The 15,376-nt window shown below is 42.0% G+C and overlaps 1 protein-coding gene across 1 annotated transcript; it reads left to right on the top strand.

Moving 5' to 3' along the window:
* Window positions 1-3,712: 3,712 nt before the first annotated feature.
* LOC121406194 lies at window positions 3,713-5,359 on the top strand. Its single transcript, XM_041597215.1, has one exon. It carries the CDS (start codon window positions 3,713-3,715, stop codon window positions 5,357-5,359), a length of 1,647 nt encoding a protein of 548 aa, XP_041453149.1.
* The last annotated feature ends 10,017 nt before the right edge of the window (window positions 5,360-15,376 follow it).

A 15,376-nucleotide genomic window follows, 5' to 3' on the forward strand; every position in this document is an offset into this window, starting at 1 on the left:
CATGTAGAATGTTGACATTTTGTATTAATTGCTGTTATTTATAAACAGTTCAGGATTCTTGAAAAAATACTCTGTTTTAAATTATAATTTGCACAATTTATGTAAATTAGGTAATAATAAACAATGATATCCCAATTATTTTATGACAATTTTCTTCCTGTCTTACCCTAAGTCTTTATTTCTAATTTTAGGGCAGTTCTGGTGAAATATATATTCTGAATTACTTGTTTATACTATATCGACATAATATGCAAATTCATGCAAATTACTTGCTTATTTGCATAGATACAGCGTGTCTCTTTGGATGAATCTTTTTCTTTTGACTCAAGGAACATTTGTGCCAAGTGGGACATTTGTACTAAAAAAATGCAGCGTTCACCCCTTTTTTTGCAGTTAACAAGTCTACTATAAGTGTAAAAGTAAATCTGTAAGTATAAAATTATATAAATATATCCAAAAAGGAAAAAATATATAAATACAAATGGTGTAACTGATATTGTAATCCGCTGGGTGTGAGGGGAAAAAACAGAAGACTTTACAGAAAAAAAAACTATACAGAAAAAAAAATGTATATAAATTATGGAAGGGAAGCAAATAGCCTAAAAGGGTAAAAGCAAATAAAGAAACTGATGCTGTATGGGAAAGGGAGTGTATTAAGAAAAAAACATAGTAAACATGAAAATAAGCAAAATAAATAAGTGGTAAATCTAAGAGCTGAAGGGAGAGAAAGAAATAGATATATAATAATTATATCACCTGAATAAGAGAGGAAAAATTGGAGCTGAGCTTATATGAGATATGGGAGGAAAGTAGAGGCAAAAACTATGATGTAACTAATCTAAAAGAGCTGAGGGGGGAATATTTGTGTACAAATGGAAAGTGGAAAAGAAGGAAAGATCAGTCGTTCCCCTCTTGGATGTTCAGGCCATGAGGTTGGATGGTGCGAAGTCGTCTCATCCAGAACTTCTCTCTGCTAGTATGGACTGAGTCAGGACGGGTACCTCAAGATTCGATGCCCTGTAGCATCATGTCAGTGATAGAGTGGCTGGGAAGGTTAAAATGGCGGCCAACTGGAGCGTCCAGCTTTGCTGTGTTGACGGTTGATCTGACGCCGTAGGCGTATTTTTTTTTTTACACCACTGCTCCGCCAAAATTCCCCAAAATACGAAAGAAACGGCTCGCGGGCAAGTCTAATTTGTGCGCTCAATTCAAGCGAGCTAGCTTGCAACATCAGGCGCTCGCGATCGCTATATGTAGGCCCGGGGCGCGTTTCCGTTTTACACCCTGGCGAGGGCATTTTCCGGAAAAAGTAGCCAAAAAGCGACTACTGAAGAGTCTACACACGTCGCTGGTTGCAGCATGCAGCGTGCGACACAGGCGAGTCCACCACCGCATGCAATTTGCACAGTTACTGATCAGAGCACAGAGCTCCTCGGCACTTCAGAGAGAGCGGTAGTCAGGAGTGAAATCCGAACATGCTTTTGCAGTCGCGTTGTTTATGATAGTTTTTTTCTAAAAATAAATTATTAACTAAATGAATAGAATGACAGACAAAATCAAAATAGTCAGGTACTTATAATGGAAAGACAAATTGAAGTTTGATGGATTGATACACTTAGAAGCTGCCGAAAGATATGATATAGAAGACTGATAAATAGATAGAGACAAGATAGATAGATAGATAGAAATAGAAAGAGAGAGAGAGAGGTGGATAGATAGAAAGAAAAAGAGGGAGAGATGGATGGATAGATAGTTAAATAGATAGATGGGGAGAGAACTTGAGAGATGGAGATATGACGCCTGGGAAAGGCCAGGTGACGACTGCGAATAGAGTAGTGACGACCAGGATAGTCTGGTGACTCCCCGGAGAGACGGGACGTCAGGGAAGGCTCCCCTGATGGCGAAAAGCGAGCAAAAAACCGGCCCCTCAGAGTTACCGGTTCTAAGTGTAACCCATTTGCGGCGTAGGGTTGTGCGCCAGGGCTGAGGGGTGTCAGTGGGAGGGGTTTTACACCTAGTGGTGAGTGTGTGCCCACTTGATTTAAAAGGCTACTCACCCGCCGCATCCGCTTTTTCGCGTTGAGTCGCGCTGAATAGGAATCCAGATTGGGTTTTGAAAGAGCGGAAAGTTTGACTTGCAAACAGAAACCAAGAAGGTGTGTGTGAAGGGTGCGGGAAGTTGTTCAAAGGGAGAAGAGGTGTGGCGGTTCACAGGAGAAGAATGAGGTGTGGCGTGATGGCAGTAGAGCGCGACTGCACCAGTGCTGAACTGGGTGAGACAGTGGGAGGTCCTGGTCAGGTTTTAGACCACAGTGCCAGTGACCCTCAGCGTGCTTTGCATGCGGGGTTGGAGCGGAAGGAGCCAATTGCGTGGCCGCCAGCAAACAGTGACAAGTGGAAACTGTTAGATAGTAAGCTCGGACGTGTTTTAGAGGTTGAGTTGTTGGGGGATGTAGAGAAGAAGATGCGGATGTTTGAGGTGTTATGCTATGAGTTGTGTGCTGAGGAGTTTGGAATAAGACCTGTGGGGGACAGTGGTGAAAGGCGGGGGGAGGACACCAATAGTAAACCAGAGACAAGGAGGCAGCGTTTGATGGCTCAGTTGAGGGCAGAGAAGAAGAGTCTGCGACGAAGATGGCGGCAGGCTGATGAGGTAGAGAGAGCTAGCTTGAAGGAGTTGTATAAGGATTTGAAGAAGAGGTACACGGATGTGAGAAGAGCTGAATACCTGAACAAGAAGCGAAAGAGGAGGGAAAAGCAGAGGAAGGATTTCTATAGGAATCCATACAAGTTTGCCAAGAGATTGTTTGGGGAAGGGGCCTCAGGTAATTTGGAGGTGCCCAAGGAGGAATTAGAGAGACATTTGAGGGAGACATATTGTGATGAGAGACGAGAGGAGCCGTTTGTCGAGCTGCCAGGACTGGTTAGGCCTCAAGAGCCTGAGGTCTGTTTCGACTTGGGTGAGTTGAGGCTTTGGGAGGTTGATGGAGTGGTGAAGAAGGCTAGAGCTGGTAGTGCTGCTGGGCAGAATGGCTTGTCCTACAAGTTGTTCAAGTATTGCCCTCGTGTCCGGAGAGTACTCTGGCAAATCCTTAGGGTACTCTGGCGGAAGCGGATTGTCCCAGGCAGCTGGTGTTTGGCAGAAGGGGTTTACATCCCAAAGGAGAAGGATGCCAAGGGTATTGGTCAATTCAGGCCCATCTCGCTCTTGAATGTGGATGGTAAAATACTCTTTAGCGTGTTGGCCAGGCGTTTGACAGACTTTGTCATGAAGAACAGTTTTGTGGACACATCTGTCCAGAAAGCTGGGGTTCCCGGTTTCCCTGGGTGTTTGGAACATGTCCAGATGATCTGGGAGTCGATCCAGAGGTGCAAACGGGAAAAAATGGATGTGGATGTCATATGGTTGGATTTGGCAAATGCTTATGGGTCAGTACCGCACAGGTACCTTAGCTTTGCTGTGGACTTTTTCTGGGGGCCGAAAGTGATCCAGGAGTTGGTGCAGAGCTATTACAGTCAGTTCAAGATGAGATTCACGACCCGGACTTACACGACGGAGTGGCAGGCATTGGAGGTTGGTATCCCGATGGGATGTCCAGTCTCGCCGCTGCTGTTTGTCCTGGGCATGGAGGTGTTGACTCGCCGCGTGTCCTCGGAGATTGAGGGATAGACGCTGGCTGGAGAGGTTGTTGTTCCCTCTGTCAGGGCATTCATGGATGACCTGACCATTGTGTCGAGTAATGAGTCCCAGGTTGACAAAGGCCTCCATAGACTTGAGGAGATGGTAGGTTGGACTAAGATGAGGTTCAAGGCTAAGAAGAGTCGGTCAGTGTCGTTGAGGAAGGGCAAGGTGGTTGAGAAGAGGTTTCGTATTGGAAACGAGGATATACCTCAGGTTTCTGAGAAAGGGGTGAAGAGTTTGGGACGTTGGTATGAGGACAAGTTGAATGACAGGCATCGAGGGGTGCAGATCTATGACAAAGTTGTAGAGTGGTTGAAGAAGGTGGATAGGACGTTGATCCCAGGGAATGCAAAGGTGTGGTGCTGCCAATATGGGCTGCTGCCACGGATCATGTGGCAACTGCAGGTGTATGAGGTGGCAGTTTCTAGAGTTGAGAAGATGCAGCAGAAGATGAACTCGTTCTACCGGAAGTGGTTAGGTGTCCCACGGATGTTGACAGATGTAGCATTGTATTGTAGAACTGGAAAGCTAAGGCTTCCTATGGCATCAGTGGTAGAAGAGTACAAGGCTGGGAAGGTTAGGTTGGTCATGATGATGAGGGAGTCAAAGGATCAGACAATAGAGGATTCTCGGCCACCGATCCGTACAGGGAGTAAGTGGAAGGCAGAAGAGGCTACGGATGAAGCTGTGGCAATGGCCAAGTGGAAGGAGATGCGTGGTGCTGTCCAAGTGGGTAGGAGCGGGATAGGGTATCGTCCTGGCATGAGATGGTATAGCAAGCAAGGCAGGAAGGGTAGGAGGGATTTGGTAGTTGAGGCAGTCAAGGAGAAGGAGGAGGAATGTCGGATGGCAAAAGCTGCACAGCAGGGTGTGCAGGGTGCATGGACCCGTTGGGAAGAGGTGGAGCAGAAGAAGGTCTCCTGGGATCAACTCAGGACGATGTCGTCTGGAGCCGTGCGCTTCATGATCAGTTCCACCTTTGATGTCCTGCCAACGCCGGTGAATTTAAAGAGGTGGGGTTGTGCGGAGGACGACAGCTGCAAGGTTTGCAGGAAGGCAAGAGGGTCATTGGAGCATGTCCTGTCAGCTTGTGGAGGGTTATTGCAAACTTATACATGGAGGCATAACCAGGTCTTGAAGGAGATGGGAGCGTTGGCAAGGGCAGCGATAGAGGCGAGGAAGAAGAATGGACCCCCAAGGGTGAGGGGCATCGAGTTTGTCAAGAAGGGGACTAGGTGTAGGAAGACTAGGCAAAGACAAGGTGTGGGTGGGTTGTTAGCCGTTGCAGACGACTGGGAGGTACGTGTGGACGAGGGGAATAGGACTATGCCGGAAGAGGTGGTGGTCACAGCCCTGCGGCCAGATATGGTTCTTGTGGCTAGGTCGGCACGTAAGATTGTGATGGTTGAGTTGACGGTGCCGTGGGAGACGAGGATAGAAGAGGCGAGGGAGAGGAAAATGGATAAGTATGCTAGTCTGAAGCAGGAGTGTGAGCAGAATGGATGGGGAGCAGAGGTACATACAGTCGAGGTTGGGTGCAGGGGGTTTGCGGGTGTCTCTGCAAGGAGGTGGATCCGAGCAATGGGGTTCAGTGGTAGGGAAGGGGAGAAGTGGGTGAGGAGAATGTGTGGGGCAGCCGAGACGGGCTCGGCTTGGGTTATTCAGAAGGCAGTGTAGTGCTTTCTGGACAAGATTACTTAGGTGTCAATGGGGGTGCTGTCCAGGGTATTCCAGCATAGCACTGGCCAGCCAGGGGGAGGTGTACAGCACTCAAATGGCCGAAACACTTGTGATCCCTGGTGTGCTGCTGATGACCCGTTGACATCTGCAGAATTTAAGATCTTTCTGTATTTTCTACTATTGACGGAAAAAGAGAAAAAGACAGACAAATGGATAGATAGAGGGAGAGAGAGAGATAGAGAATTTGAGAGATAAATAGATGTTAGATAGATAAAGAATGAGAGAAACAGAGAAGATAGACAAATTAAGCGATACTGTAGTTTCATAGATAGATAGAGACAGATGGATAGAGAGAGAGAGCTGGAGAATTTCAGAGATAGATAGATTCAGATAGATCAAGAATGAGAGAGAAGAGCGACAAATTAACAGATAGATACTGTAGTTGCATAGGTATGTAGAGAGAGAGAAATAGAGAAAGACAGACAGATGGATGGATAGATAGAGAGAGATAGAGAATTTGAGATAGATAGATGTTAGATAAAGAATGAGAGAGACGGAGAAGATTATTAGATAGATATATACTGCAGTTACATAGAGAGATAGAGATAGAATTTGAGAGATAGATATATAGACAGAAAGAGAGAAAGACAGACATCGGCAAGGCAAACATTCGTATTGAACCTGGAAAGTATAAGCTCAGCTGCATTTGCAAGTACCGGTACGGTATGTTCTGCGGATAACTTCGGTGCGGACTTTGGATCGCACGCCAAGCTGATAATGTAAACAAACGTAGACTCTTCACTAGTCGCTTTTTGGCTACTTTTCCGGAAAATGCCTTCGCCAGGGTGTAAAACGGAAACGCGCGCCCGGCGCGGCCACTTACATTGACGAGTGGATACCATGCGCGACCAAAAACACGTAAAAAGGATGTCTTTTTCACGATAGGGCACGTTACGTACGTAACGTGATAAGGGTGTCAAAAACACGAAAATAATGAAAAAAGGGTATCTATTTCGCTAGGAAAATTACGTGTTTAGGGTCGAATTTGCGGGGATGATAGCACAAAATTAAAATGTCTTATAAAGGATGTCCTTTTTGCCCCAACACTACGTGTTTAGAGTCCGATTTGCGCGAGATGTAGAAGGCGGGGTCGTACTAAACCAAATCAGGTAAAACCGACGACCGAAGGACCCGTAACAATAAAACATTCCTGTACTTGTTTAGGGTTTCATTTCAGGGAATATTTGCCAAGAGTATCGTTTTGTTTCCAATACTTGTTAAGGGTAGGGTTTCACACGCCAATACTTGTTAAGGGGTGCATTTTCAGAATATGGAAATTACGTGTTTAGGGTGCTTTTCGAGACCCCATGGTCGCGCATGGTATCCACTCGTGAATGGAAGTGCCCCCCCCCCCCCCGGGTATGTAGGGTAGGCCATACTGGATTCGATTCCCTCAATTCCGATCCCACGTGCGTGATATCAGGTGAAAAATATCATCTTGATCATCATCACGATCATGGTCTGATCTTGGTACTTAGAGCTCATAAAAACACCGGCCAAATCGTGGTTTTGGAAACCACTCATAGATTTGTGTACACGCATTTGTGTACAAAGTGAATGGAGGTGGAAATAGGGAACCGTGCGTGCGACTGAATGAAGCGCTGCTGTATGAAGTGAATGGTGGTTACCTATATCACGATAATGCCAAAACACCATTTCGTCATGGACAGTACTGACCGTACAAGTCGAGATGAAACTGCCAATCCTCATGATGTCATTCCCACTCAACTGAAGGTAAATTTTTTTTTTTAATTTCTGCTCAGCAGGTGTTTTGTGTGCAGTTTTGCATTGGGCTTTCTCATACATGTCAAAGTTTTTCTGGAGTAGTGGGGGAAGGGTAATGAAAGCAATTCTGACACTTGATCACAAACGAAAGGTGAAAAATGAGTATTATCATTGGACATGTTGGATTTTGCCATTATCAATGCTACAAAAACATGCTAGTTTACATAAAAATGGTTCTTTTAGTTTTATTCACAAGATACGAGAGCTTTGATGTGAACTTCCTTTTTTAATGCCACATCAAAATTATGGTATGGTTGCAACGGGGTCCGACCTCTTGACCGAAGGTCCGCGAGGCCGAGGGTCCGCTAGACCGAGGGTCCGTGAGACCGAAGGCCCGCGAGACCGACTTTTTTCCCTTCATCGGTTGCCGCGGTCGAGTGGTTTAAGACGCCTCGTTGCAGCGGCGTAACAGGTTCCTGTTATCGGGAAGGGGGTCAAATAATTCCCGGTAACTAAATAGAATCAGTGCCAGTGGCGTTGCTAGGATTTCATTAATTTTTAGAGGTACTGCGCGCACGAAACGTCTCTCTAGGGGGGGTGCAGGGAGGGGGTGTTTCTGCTACTTACAGTATAAAACTAACGATGCCTTACATGTATTTCACTGACACTACTTAATCATTAACTCTACCCATTTAACGTTTATTTTTCTGTTAATTCTGCTTCATGATCTTGTGCATTTAATGTTTAACAAGCAAACTGGAAATATTATGGAAATACAAACACCTGGAACATTGAACCTTTATTATGGCAATTTTATCTTAGCTTTTTTTTCTCATTTAAACAGATTAATAAAGAAGAACAAGAAGGTGAAAGTTCTAAAGAAAAGAACGTACATTAATACCTGTCCTCGGAAGAATGGTTCTTCGGGGGAGTTTTCATGGGGGAGTCGCCCTCCGGAGGAGTAGTCCTCTTGGGGAGTTCTACTAAAACCCATTTTTTATTGGTGTTGTTATTATTTTTGTTATCACGATATCAGCAGCTGCAGCATAGTAGAAGTAGAAGTCGTAGTAGTAGTTGTTGTTGTTGTAGTATTCATATCCGTAGTAGAAGTAGTAGTAGTAGTAGTAGTATCAGCAGTTATATTGTTACCGTTGTTTTTATCATTATAATTGTTATTATTACTATCATTTAAATTGTTAACATTATTTGGCATTTTTGTTTTGCTTTGTTTCAATTTGTCACCTTTGTTTTATTCATCACTTTAGTTTATTCAATCAATTTTTAAAACCGACACTCCAAATAAATGGATGAATATGTTTTCTAATACCGGACAAAGTTTTATAAACAGTCCTGTATGTTAAAGTTATGTCTCTGAAATCTGGATGAAGAAAAAAATGGTAGGTGAGGTAAATGATAATAAAAAATGGCCGTAAAAAGGAAGGAAAATTAATTAATAGAAGCGCCGAGTTCACCTAGAGCATAGAGAAAAGACGATTCTAGGATATCTACCCCCTGGACATCTACCCCCCGGACATCCAACTCCCCCGGACATCCACCCCCTTAGGACAAGTACCCCCTAGGACAAGTACCCTCTAGGACATCTACCCCCCGGACATCTACCCCCGGACATCCACCCCTTCGGACAAGTACCCCCTAGGAAAAGTACCCTCTAGGACATCTACCCCCGGACATCTACCCCCCCCCAGACATCCACCCCGGACATCTACCCCCCGGACATCCACCCCCTTAGGACAAGTACCCCCTAGGACAAGTACCTTCTAGGACATCTACCCCCGGACATCTACCCCCAAGACATCCACCCCGGACATCTACCCCCCGGACATCCACCCCCTTAGGACAACTACCCCCTAGGACAAGTACCCTCTAGGACACCTACCCCCCGGACATCTACCCCCCGGACACCTACCCCCGGACATCTACCCCCTGACACCTACCCCCGGACATCTACCCCCCGGACATCCACCCCCCGGACATCCCCCCGGACATCCACCCCCTTAGGACAAGTACCCCCTAGGACAAGTACCCTCTAGGACATCTACCCCCCGGACATCCACCCCCCGGACATCCCCCCCCCGGACATCTACCCCCGGACATCTACCCCCTGGACATCCACCCCCTGGACATCCACCCCCTTAGGACAAGTACCCCCTAGGACAAGTACCCTCTAGGACATCTACCCCCGGACATCTACCCCCCCCAGACATCCACCCCGGACATCTACCCCCCGGACATCCACCCCCTTAGGACAAGTACCCCCTAGGACAAGTACCCTCTAGGACATCTACCCCCCGACATCTACCCCTCATCTTTAAATTGATTTTGAATTGATAAGATATATATTTTTGCTCGTCTGTGAGCGATCATAACGAACGAGCAATTTGACAAAAAAATGACAGGGGTAGATGTCCGGAGGGTGGATGTCTGGGGGGGTAGATGTCCGGGGGTGGATGTCCGGGGGGTAGATGTCCTAGAGGGTACTTGTCCTAGGAGGTACTTGTCCTAAGGGGGTGGATGTCCGGGGGGTGGAAGTCCGGGGGTGGAAGTCCGGGGGGTGGATGTCCGGGGGTAGATGTCGAGGGGGTAGATGTCCGGATACGAGAAAAGACGTAGTCAAAAATTACGAAGAAAAAAAGAAGCGAAATCATAATTAAAGAAAACAGAGAAGGGGGGGGGGGTCAAGAGGAACGATAGGAGAAATTGAAAGTAAAAAGAGCTGTAAGAAAAGTACAAAGGAAAAGAACTGGGAAGAATATCCAATTGATTTACCGGTATTTGAATGTGCTCTGTGTCTGTCAGTGTGTGCGTTTCTATTCAAAATATGGTTAGGATATTCCTATAAAAAAATCTTGAAATTTGCAACAGCCAACTTCAGATGCGGCGCCAGTGTATTTTGGGTCATCAGTCTAATTGTTGTAACATTTTTGGTTTCACCTCCGTTGTGTAGATTTCTTCAGAGACTATGGTACGATTTCGTTAGACGATAAAGTAAGAGAGGGGATGGGGTGTCCGATTTCGTAGTATTATGAATATCATTTTTGCAAACTATTCCAAGTCTAATAATACTAATTCAGCAGAAGCTGAAATGTTATAAAATTGATATGAAAAAGGGAATCTATTAATGAATAAATGAATGAATAACAAAAATGAACAATTATGTGTATTAATTCATTACAACTTCGTAGCCAAAAAAAGCCACCCCCCCCAAAAAATAAAAAATAAGGGGAAACGTGAGCGAGAAAATAAAAAGGTATAGGAGAACCTAAGACAAGCGAGAGCAGACAAGGAACAATTCGAAGAAAACGTCAGAGCTTCCGTGCTTTGCATGGGAAGGGTAAACTCCCCTTTAAATATGGATCGCCTTTCGCGCGCTCATTATTAAGTAATTCTCACACTTCGCGTGTTCACCATCGCCCCCTAACATGCCTAAAATGAAATCCTCGCAAAGCCACTGATTCTGGACTAAGTTAACGGAATTTTTTGCACTTGCCCCTCCCCCTCCCCCTCTGATAACAGGCACCTGTTACACCGCTGCAACAAGTGGGCTGATGATGTCATATCCCCACTTTCCTTTTTCTTATGTTATTACATGTACATGAAATCATTTTTTTTTCATACATAACTAATGTACTTAATCAGTTGTCAATCCAATTGTTTTAGGTCTTGGTAGAAAATTTTTGAATAAACCTAATTTCATATAATAAAATACAAAAGAACAAGTGGGGATATGGATTATCAGCCCACCTAATGAATATTTGTGAAGACACGCTTAGAACTGTTGCACCAGAATAATAGAAATCTTTAAAATTCAATAACTTTGTTTTTCCGATTTTTTTATCTTATTTTCAGCATTTTGCTCTGTGAATTTAACTCTAGTCTATATATTGAGAAATATTTCCAGCCTCGGCCATCCCTTTAATCATTGCAGGTGAAATACTGTTTTGAGTTTTAAAAAGTGTTGTTGAACAACTTGAACTTAATTGAAGCATTAATTCTTGTGAAGCCTTTTTAGACATTTATCAGATAAATGTGACTGGGTTGACCTATAGTCTAGACAAACATAGTCTTTTATAATTTTTTGTATCTCTTTGTATACAGGCAGTTCTTCCAGATAATTATGACTATGTCATAACATCTTTCAGTCTCCAAGATGCTGGATTCACTGCTTTACTGGAAGCAAGTGCACCAGATGCCATGAAGTGGAAGCAAGACTTCGAAGAATCCTCGAAGTGTACTTGGAGGGTACAGAGAACCCATCCATGTCAAGGACAACGTATCCTTTTCAAGGTAATTATCGAGTCGTTTTATCCGTATCACATTATAGAAAAAAAGAAGTATATGTCGGAAAGTGGAATTTTCATTTAGTTACCCGAGAAGAATGTGCCTAATTTGCATAGTATTTTCGTACAGGTGTTTGGAATTTTCTTGATCGGCCGGATCACTAGATAGGGTTAGGATGATCGATGTATGTACGCTCGAAAAATATAATTCTAGTTATTTTCAAATCCTTGTTATGTAATTTACAGATTTTAAGGATTTGATTTCTCGTAATATTGAGTGAAACATTATATATATACTTCAATCCTTTTCATATTGGCCATTTCAAAGTTTAAGAAATCTTTAGCGGAATGATATTTTCTCGGTGGTTCCGCGACTCCACTGCTTGTTGGAATTTTACGTTAGGTAGATTATTGCACGTCCTGGTTCTGGTGCAGGTCGGACTGCAATCGAAGCAGGCTCGGGAAAGGGCTGATGTAAGTGTCGTTTATCTTATTCTTGCATAGAATTATAGCAAAGTGTAATTATTTATTAATTAATTGTTTCTGTACTATCATGGACAAAATTATGTGAAAAGAATGACTTGTTTTAAGATTGAATTTAGTCACTTTTACTTTCATGACTTTGGCAAAGCAAGTGTATCTCGGTCAAGTTCAAAGATAAGTTGTAACTTACGAAATATGAGGATATTTACTGGTTTACTTTTCATGCTAGACATTGTTGGAAGAATGAATATAAGTAATACTTGATATTTGAAAGGTCAGAAATGTGGGATTACTTGTTGAATTGAAGTGAAAGTTTTAGTTGATTACTTAAAAGATAACATAGAGGGCGTTCTATAGTAAACATTGTATTCCAAAATGGCGGCGCCCATAGTAAGGTATGCTTCTAGCTTGTCTCGTTATATTATATGTGATGATTCTGATTATGGTTCTGGACTAAGAAGTAAGATCTATGACTTTGCTTACTGAGCATACATCGATTGTTTGTCGACTTAAATTACTCTTTTAATTGCAGTATCAGATGAGTAAACTAATGTATTAGAGAATGGTTGTGTTGAGCTCAATAGACAGAAATATGCAGTTTGACTCCGTTCGATAACTTTGGAATTAATGAACATAGTTTCTACTATTTTGGTTATTCATGCTTGCAAAAGACAACACTAGATATTTGTGAGTTGATATCACTACCAATGATTATCCATACTGAAAATAGTAGAATTGTTTGAGAAATATGATATGTTTGAATATTAATTTAGGGAATTCTAAGCAATTTCATCATGATAACCTTGGAGTTATGATTATCTTCTGGTTACGATTGTTGCTTTCTTTTAATTATAGCGGGTCCGACTCATTTGATCCTCATCGAGTCTGAGTCTTGAGGGTTTGCATAATGTAGAAGCTGCTACTCCTTTGTGGTATCCTGGGGGATGTAGGTGGTGTGCAACCACCAGTAGCCTCTGACTTTGGGTAGGCATTAATTACATAGACTCTCTATTTTTGTGTACAAATGAATAATTTTAATAGAATATTGTGATTTATACAGATGTGATGTATTCTTATGCCATCTGCCTAAATCTGAGTAAAATGCTGATTACAACTACTAAATAGTCTTGAGATAGCTACAATGATATTTACAAGCTGTTTTTGAGGAATGCATGTATTTTATCATTACAGTAAATGATAGAGATGAATACACCCCACTTTCAATATGAATATTTTGCCATGTATTCGATATCTGCAGTCTATTATGTACATTGTGTGATGCAAGTGCTAATAACATGTATTTGAAATGGTGTTATTGATAATCTTATTTCATTTCTGTCATTGCAGGGTTGTTGTTTTTGTTACTCCTTTCATTACGTTGGTTTTGCTAAACCTCAATAAAGTCGAAGAAGCTCAGATCTGGTGTCCCGCAGCATCTGTAAAGTTTGCTCTTGTTACAGTCTTAATTGGCTAACCCAACCCACCCCCCGACATATGAAATCCTGTTCTGATACTGCAACAAAAAACAATGAAAATTTTGTTTTAAATTTGATTTCCTTTATTTTATTACAGGAAATAGAAATATCATACACCAAACAAGTTGGCTGGCAAAGGTTCCTTAAATAAATGTCCACAGTGCTGGCGATGATGAAATTGATGTTGAAATACAATGAATAATAAGAGTCTGAAATGTCTGTTTGGAACAAGTAGGCTTACAAGTGTCAAAACAGAAAAATCAAGGAATGATGTTATGTGATGATAAGACATATCTCACATATTAAAATAAATACATAATCAATACTTAATCAATACTTCTACAGGAAGTATACCAGCTCCAACTTTCATTAGAAAGTAGTACTCATTTGTCTTCCAGCTAAACTTCTGACCCACACACATTTTATGGGTTTCTTATTCACTACATTTCATGTTCTCCCTAAAAGGTCAACTCCCCAAATTCAGAGTAAAGTTATGACCTACAGATTGTTTTGGTCAAGCGTCCAAGGTTGACCAACACCCGTTCGGTTGTAAAAAGTCTAGACCAGACCAATATAAAAGGGGTTCACTTTTGAACCTAAATCAGATTGCAGATTACTTTACACATTGTTCCAGCATACAGATAGATTAGAGATTGGAGTTTAGAGAGTATAGTCACCATCAGACTTACTCATGTTCCTGTATTATTTGTTATCATCATCATCATCAAGTATATTATAAATGTATATATGAACTGTACGTTCTGCAGTGCTTGCCTCATTTAAGTCTGGTTGAAAGTTAAAGTGCAATCAATCCAACCCCAACACAATAATTTAACCAAAGAAAGTTTGAGAAAAATTGGACAAATAATGAGAAAGTTATGAGCATTTGAATATTGCAATCACTAATGCCATAGGGATACTCACATTTGCAATGTAACAAGGATGTATGATGTCATATGTGAACAACTTTCCCTATGATGGACTGTAAATAATGATATTTTTCCCTATAATAAATTTTCAATAACATCTAAACTATGCAAATTGTACAACTTGTTCCAATTTGATGAGGATCATGCCTTTATAGAGTTGTGCATGCATCAGCATTTTTTATGAGGCAGTAAAGTTCATTAAAACACTTTGAAATCAACCAGTTACCTTATTTGAGAATTGACCTCAAAGCATTTTGATTTGCAATTGTCTTTTTAAACAGCTCTCACATGTTACAGTTACTGTAGTTATATTTTGTTTGATAAATTAAAATTTAACCTATTTTTGAATCCCTGTTATTTTTATTTTAAATCATGTTTATCATTCATTTGCATATTTTTTTATCTATGTAATACATGTGCCTGTTGACTTGAAGTATTTTCTTTTCTTCGGTTTCAGTTCCAAATTATTTGGAGGAAGGTCGTCAGGAAATGTTTGAAGACATGAAACGAAGACTTCAAGGAAATCCTGAAGTGTTCGAGGGCCCTTTCAAGAAAATGTTGAAAAGCTATTCAAAGTTGAAAGGGAACTAGAATTTTAATTCGTCACGAGGACGAATTAGGTGATCTGTCTCTGATTCTCTTGATCATGAATATGATCACCATGTTAATTCAGATCAATATGATATCATGATGAAAACCAAAATATGTTGATAGCTCTTGCAATTCGGGAAATGAGGTGAAGCGGGGGTTGGTTATAATTATGATGAAATGGTAATAAACCAATCTCCACTTACCGACAGACAATCATCCAATATATAAAAAATGTTTCCATTATTGTATGATCCCAATATTTGACACAATATACGCAAAATCGCACAGATATTATTACAAACCTAATTTGGCTAGCACAAACGGTATCTTGGATTTTTCTCTAGGTGAAATGACAGAGAAAAGGGATAGTACGGACTTGAATATGAGATGACGTAGAAGACACAATGTATGAAGTTTGCTTCAGGTGAGATGATACCAGCCCACAGAAGTAGT

Source organism: Lytechinus variegatus, chromosome 19, assembly GCF_018143015.1.
Source record: "Lytechinus variegatus isolate NC3 chromosome 19, Lvar_3.0, whole genome shotgun sequence".
Classification (NCBI taxonomy): domain Eukaryota; kingdom Metazoa; phylum Echinodermata; class Echinoidea; order Temnopleuroida; family Toxopneustidae; genus Lytechinus; species Lytechinus variegatus.